Raw genomic sequence first — 7,381 nt, forward strand, 5'->3', positions numbered from 1 at the left:
CCCCAGGTCCCTTTCCACAGAGCTGCTCCCCAGCCGGGTAGATCCCAGCCTGTGCTGCACTCCTGGATTATGTTTTCCCAGGTGCAAGACCTTACATTTGTCTTTGTTGAACTTCATAAGGTTCTTGTTAGCCCGCTCTTCCAGCCTATCCAGGCCTTCCTGCAGGGTGGCTCTCCCTTCCGGAGTGTCCACTTCCCCACTCAGATTGGTATCATGGGCAAACTTCATCAGGGTACACTTGATCCCATCATCCAGATCACTTATGAAGATGTTAAACAGCGTTGGGCCCAATATCGGTCCCTGGGGGACAGTATATACTGAGGGAACTGATCGATGCCTGGCTGTGGTGATGGAATAAAATGTCATTGTATTTAGTGATTGTGTTGCAAAGGGCATATTTCATGGTGCCACATTCATAGTTTTAGGGGCTACTTCTGTCATTCTCACAATCTGGAACTAGACTTTTCAACTATTTTTAATGGTAATAATTGTTTCATAAGTAATATATAACCTAAGGTCACAAGACAATGGAAATGGTGTAAAAAATACTAATTACTTTAAATCTCAAAATGTAATCATTCATTGCATTTTTTTTGCAACGGCTGACTAAATAAATGTGTAGAAACTCAATATAAGGAGAAAGATGGTTAACCCTTTTGCACATTCAGTTTCTAAATTTGTAAGGAATTCAGACACAGCTAGAATGAATACTGCCAGGATACAATAAGGGAGTGATCTAAGCTCCAGCTTAGATTTAGTGCCTGGTGACACTTTGCTCTGGGAGGACTGAGAAACGTCATTGAGAGAACTTCTGTTTGTAAAAGTTTACTCTGTAAATAAACTGCTAAACGTTACATTTAATTGAAATTATGGGCAAGAAGAAGCAATTCTGATTGAAAAGAATAAAAATTACAAAATGCCTGTTTAATAGCTTATTTAAAACCTGCTTTATAAATTTATAATTTTTGTTTTGACTTATTTCAGTGATGTATGTATTGTGGTAATATGGATGTGTATTCTATGACTTGTGGCTGTCATTATTCACAGTGAATTAATTTATGCCATTAATATCTCATTCAGTAACAAGTGCATGGTAAAACCCCAGGAGTTTTGATTTGGAAAAATATCTAGTTTCATTTTTAAGTCATGGAGAAAAGTTAAAACCTTCCAGTCTAAAGGCAATGTGACAGCTGAATATGAATATAAATATCTGTAAAAGAAAGTTAAGGATGTAAAAAATGTCAAATGGTTTCTTATTAAATGCCATAAACATTTTTGCTCTCAAGAATAATTAATGATATCTTCTTTAAGCAGTTTGCAAACAGTTACTGCTTGCTTGTATGCTAGAAGAACTTAAACTGGTTCAGGAAAACAACAGATGATGGTAGTATCCATATCTCCTAAAGGGCAAAATTAAAGCTTTGAAGGGTTTTCGTGTTTCTTTTTGTGTAAAATATAGTATACACAATTGCATACTTTTGTGTAAAATATGGGTGTATGTATAAAGCCATAAATTATTTAGTTTATTTACTAAGTAGAATAAAAGAGTGACAGCTTCATTTATGACAGATGCATTTCTAGAAAGAATATTTGTATGAAAGAGTGTACTGGTTTTGGCTACAAGCTAATATGAAAAAAAATTACCTTTATCTCAGCCAAAACCAGTACAAAAAAAGTTACATGAGTTTTTCTCCAAAACGAAATTTTCCTGAATGACCTCATAAAGGACAATAAAACAGTCTTCAGAAATAGAATGTAAGATACATACATGGATTACATTAATATTTTTTACAGTTTCTTGCTGATAAATTTGAAATGCAAATCCAATTTGAAATATCAAACGAAAGGTTTACTTTAAATTAATGAAAACCACAAAATTCTTACTAAATGCCTAGTAAAAATAACATTGATGTGGTTTATGCTGAATGAATGCATCCCTTCTGTGCCCATAGAAATTGATTTTCTATAAGTTCTCAGACAATCTTCATGTAATAAAATCTATGAAAAACAGACCCCTCATTTGCTTACTTATACTTACATCTTTCTTTTCCAGATGACACGAGAGCAGTATATATTAGCAACACAACAGAACAGTCTTCCAAGGACTGAACATCCTCAGTTTTACCCAGTAGGGATTTATGGATGGCGAAAGAGGTGCTTATACTTCTTTGTCCTTCTGCTGTTGGTTACCATGATTGTTAACTTAGCGATGACAATATGGATTTTGAAGGTTATGAATTTCACAGTGGTAAGTATCACAGTAACTTTATGTACCCTGTTTCTTGAAGTAATAACTTGCAGTTTTAGTTCTCTTTCCTTTACCATATTATATACAAATCTTGTAATTTTGGATTTAAAATCATTTATCCTTCTTTGAGTGTTACTTCAGATATTTATACCTTTTGTGCGTATCCTGCAGTGAGTGGACCTGTGCCCTATCTATTCAGATATTTTTGGTTAATCATATCTGCTGAAAATATATCTGGATCTTAGATGTTTTTGTTTGCCCAACCAAAAGCATCATGGTGACTGCCCCAAGCATCTCATGGTTGCTTGTCACCACTGATAGCAATCAGTAGGAGTTTACTATGTCTGTTCTATACGATATCTCTCTTAGGAGGAAACTGGGTTAGTTAGGTCAACTTAGGGTGGCTTTTTTAGTTTATATTGTTCTTAGTATTTTTTTAGAGTATACTGACCATTTGGACTGTGTTTCACCTAGAACTTAGAGTAGTTGTTTTGATGTTGATAAGAGGGGGTAGGTAGGTATAAAAGCCACAGGCTTTTATGAGTCAGCCTCCATCTGGAATCTTAGTAGCAGCAAAATGTTACTGAGTCTGTATTTCAGAGGTACACCTGAAAGAACATCTGCGTTCAGTGGAAACTCTGTTATCTGCCCAGCTGTTCCCAAAGCTTTGTTTGGATAAAGGTGGTAGAAGTGCGCTCTAGTTGGCAGTGGAGTAGTGTCTTTTTGTATATCAAAAGAAAAGATAGAACACTCCACAGTTTAAAATAGCAGTGCTTCTGCTAGGATCAGTGTAGTCTCTCTCTCTGGATTTTGACCTTCATAAGCTATATTTTGATGTAGCTAGTAATACATTTCTAATTCCTAGGGTCATAGCACATTTCTATTCTCCATTAGTTTATTGGAAATCCAAAACAGCCAACAAAAACAGCATTAAACATATGTCTAAAATTGTTCTATATCTGCTAATGCTGTGTTATCATTGCCTGGTGAGACGTATTGTGCAAATACATTCTACTTCTGAGTTGCTACTAGTGGATGAATATGTTGGATTCATATTTTGACAACTGTGTGATTTTAATATTCATGTAATGAAGAGTTTGTTAGAAGTTGGGGGGGTCTGCTTGGTTTTTGGGGAGTTTTTTTCATTTGTTTTTGTATTTTTTTTTTTAGCATAATGTGCTTGCAAAACAGGACATCCACATATGCTTTTGCTATTTGTATTAGAAACATATTTAGGCATACTTGACTTCAGTAAAATGGTCTGCTAATATTCCAGAGGAGAACTAACCATGGAAATTTAAATAGCTTAAGAAGATATTTTAAAAAGCACAGGATTTTTCTCTGTGTGGAAGATTGCATTCCAATAAAATATTTGAAACTACTGCTTCCATATCTTGGCAATGTTTGACCTTCCACACTACAAGCTACTATAGCACTATCCAGTTTAAAACTCTTACAGTTTGAACATACAATCTTCTTAAAACTAAACCAAAAAAGATATTTTGAAACATTTTTCTTTCCCGCGTGTCAAAGCTTTGTTAGAAAGTTAAAGGTTTATGGTGAATCACTAAATCAGTGCAGGAATCTAGTGCAGGAAACAACCGGATGGTTTCAGCAGTTCTGTTTACTAGTTAGTGGATTGAAGGCATTGCTTCAGTAGCTTGAGAGATGTATGTATCTGAAATAATTATGCAAACACTGGCTTAATAATTTCACAAAAATAGTGTTTGAAATATTATGCACTTGATTGAAATAAACTCGTTATTTCATTATTACAATTCAGAAATCACAAAGCTTCTGTGCATCTTTAATAATCCTGAATTTGTTATAAATACAGATAAATGGTATGCCACTGACTAGTGTGAGTTAATCTTTAACTGTCCTGTTACAGAATTAAAATTAATTTTGTATATTCATATTTACCATAGTCATATATACCAGTAAGCGATTTGGAAAACAGAAGTGGAACATATCACTCCTCTTTCATATTAACCCCCCCCCAAAATATTGCATATTCTTGGGAACACTGTTCATTTTTGTATATCATATACCCCTTAACTACCTTGGAAATGAAAATTCCTTCTTAACAGTTTGTAATGAACAATCTGCAAAAATTACTGTTTCCAAAAGTATTTTGTACTTAAAAAGAATAACAGAAGCATTTTATTTAATGATCATAGCATCACAGATCATTCTTACTCAAATTTATATGTACTATATCCCTGTTGACATAAAATTATTAATCATTATTCTTCTAATGGCAAAATATTTCATGCTTTTGTTTAATGAAAAGTACTGCTTCAGGACTGATTTGTTTTTGTCTTCCAACTTTTATATAAATTTATGGCATGATCTGTGGTTAAACTGTTGCAGAAAACAGAATCCATAAAACTGTGGTTTATGACCAGAAATTATTATATCCCTGTTGACATAAAATTATTAATCATTATTCTTCTAATGGCAAAATATTTCATGCTTTTGTTTAATGAAAAGTACTGCTTCAGGACTGATTTGTTTTTGTCTTCCAACTTTTATATAAATTTATGGCATGATCTGTGGTTAAACTGTTGCAGAAAACAGAATCCATAAAACTGTGGTTTATGACCAGAAATTTTGTATCTTAAAGTGCACACATTTGTTTTACGAAGAGACTTAAAAAATTTAGTAATTAAATGACATGACAATAGGTTATTTAATATTATGAAGCTACATGTAATAGCTGTAGGCATATCATATAACTTAAAGCTGAAAGAATGAAAAAAGTCTGTCAGTATTTGCTTCTGCTTTCATAAGCACCGTTACTTTGGATCATGTTTGAATCCATTCTGTTAGTTATACGCTGAAGAATACCAGTTTTCTTCTGCAGATTCATGGAATGGTAGTCTACTTGGACTAGTTAGTATTCACATTAGTAGAACCGCAGGAGGGCAAAAAAAAATGACTGCTGGAAGATTGTCATATAAAAAGTTCAGTAAAATCTTCAGGCTTATGTCCACACATGCACATTTAAGCACCAGTGGGAAATTTGTATCAAGTCTGAAGGAGTCACATTCTTAGCGACAGACATCTGAGAGTAAAATAATTTAGTTTATGAACCTAAACTTCATGTATCTAAAGAATGCAATAGCTTTGAAATATACATATATTTCTTCCATGTGGATGTATAGATGTATAGATAGATATAAACTAAGAAATTGTATTTGTATATCTAGGCAGTGAGAGGAAATCAGAAGTGCAGCTAAAAACCTTTTGAAAAGGAAAATACTTTTGCTAAACTGGTTTAAAGAATATTTGCACAAAAGAGGAATCTAGCCATGATAAAACAATTGTTGAAATTTAACTGCTTTGACGTTTTGACATTATTTTAAATTATTCGCTGTTTTAGCATAAGCCAATGTTGAGCTTTTTATAAAAACAATAGTAATTGCACCACTTCAAGGGGTGGTGAAGAGCCAAGGCATGGGTTTGTCATTGCTGGCTGACAATTGCAACAATGCTATTTGTATTAGCTGTTGATTTTCTATTTTCAACCATACAGCTGCAGCCACTGGCCAACTGGCACAATAAAAGCCTTTCTGAGTTCAGTTTATAGATTCTCCAGTTGGAAAAGTTTTCTGAATATACTGACCTTGCATGTAAAGGTCGCATTCTGAATCTGAGCTAGTTATCCCATGCTCTTTTTATACACAGAGAGGAGAAATAGGGTCTCTTGTAAGGCCATTCATCTCAAAATAAGACAGGCAACTGAAGTGAATTGTCCTTAAGGACGGATGTTGAATAGCTCATCAAAGAAGTAATTAAAAAGGAAATATGGTTTATTTGCAGTTGTGTAGAAACATAGTACAGGCAAGTTGTGCAAGTCTCTTTTTATCAGATTAAGTGGTATAGCTGGGAAAGGCAGAGAAACTTTTGGGTGTACAGTCTCTTCCAGTGTACAATATGAGAAAGAAACTTGAAAGGTAAATACAAGTTACAAATAGTTGCCCTGGTATAATATGTACCGTACAAGCAAAACTGAAGGAAATTAGTATCTGTGTAGCAGAAGGAATATTAGATGGAGGAATCAGAGATTTAGTAATGATTTTTTGAAAGATACTCCCCCACTGGTAGCTTAGTGTTACTGTCCTTTAACGTCTAGTTGAGATCTGTTACCTCACTGTTTGATCATCTGTTTAGAAAGATACATGTGAAAGCATGTAAGAACTTCAGGACAAAGAAGTCCCCAAACATTTCCACTGATAGATGCATGTAGCTGTAACACACCATACTAGCCTCGGTTTATGTGGACAGTAATCATTCAGGAGTAGGCTATATTAGAGGAAGATCTGACCTTGAACAAAATGGTCTGCCAATGGCTTAGCCCTGAAATAATCCCCTGGCTAAACTCATCATTGGAATAAAACTCTTTGTTTTCTTACGTGCATCAGGTGGATCTACTCTATCCAGAGTGGTAAGGATAAAATAATTTGACAGCCTCTACAATATATTGTCCCCTAATGGAACCACCAAAATCTCTGAATCACATGCTTGAACTTCAGACTCTGTTGTGTTAAATCTATTGTGTTAAATGCTTTCCTGAAAAGTAAACAACTGCTGTCTTCAAGAATGAACTCAACTTTCCTCATGTCTCTTAAGCCTGATCTTCAAGGAGACATGCAAAACATCTTGGAAAAATCAAGCTGGGAACTAAAATCTGTAGCTTTTGTCAAAATCAAAATAATACTTAGGAGACTTGAGTTTTATGGAATATTTATAATTTTCTTTCCTTGTACTAACCTTGCCATGTTCCACAGGCTCCCCCATGGAAACATCTGTCTTTCACTTAACCTCAGGGTGTAATTGCCTCTCTCTTAGTCTAGGTTATATGTGTCTAATGAAGCTCAAAGCTGTTAGTTACTTTTTTGTGTCTGTACAATTAGTATACTAGGTGTTTCAAGAAGGATGGGACACTCAAGTCATAACTTGGTGACATAACCACAGGGTAAAATATGGATATGTTGTGTATTTATAACATCCTGGTTATTTCACTTATGTAATATATATGAATTTTAAAGGATAGCGAGGAAAGAAATATTTTTTACTGTGCTTGCATTGTTGTTGTCTTGTATATGTATGGTCCATAGCATAGGTAAT

General features: G+C 34.3%; 1 protein-coding gene across 2 annotated transcripts in view; it reads left to right on the forward strand.

Annotated features, from left to right (window-relative positions):
- Positions 1-2,053: 2,053 nt before the first annotated feature.
- Positions 2,054-7,381, forward strand: part of SGCZ (sarcoglycan zeta) — a 253,050-nt gene continuing 247,722 nt past the window's right edge. For both annotated transcript variants that reach the window (XM_009277404.1, XM_019471552.1), the window contains exon 1: positions 2,054-2,248. In XM_009277404.1, coding sequence (XP_009275679.1) covers positions 2,054-2,248 — 195 coding nt within the window. The remainder of the gene's footprint in view (positions 2,249-7,381) is intronic.

The sequence above is a fragment of the Aptenodytes forsteri genome, unplaced genomic scaffold, assembly GCF_000699145.1.
Source record: "Aptenodytes forsteri isolate BGI_AS27 unplaced genomic scaffold, ASM69914v1 Scaffold65, whole genome shotgun sequence".
Classification (NCBI taxonomy): Eukaryota; Metazoa; Chordata; class Aves; order Sphenisciformes; family Spheniscidae; genus Aptenodytes; species Aptenodytes forsteri.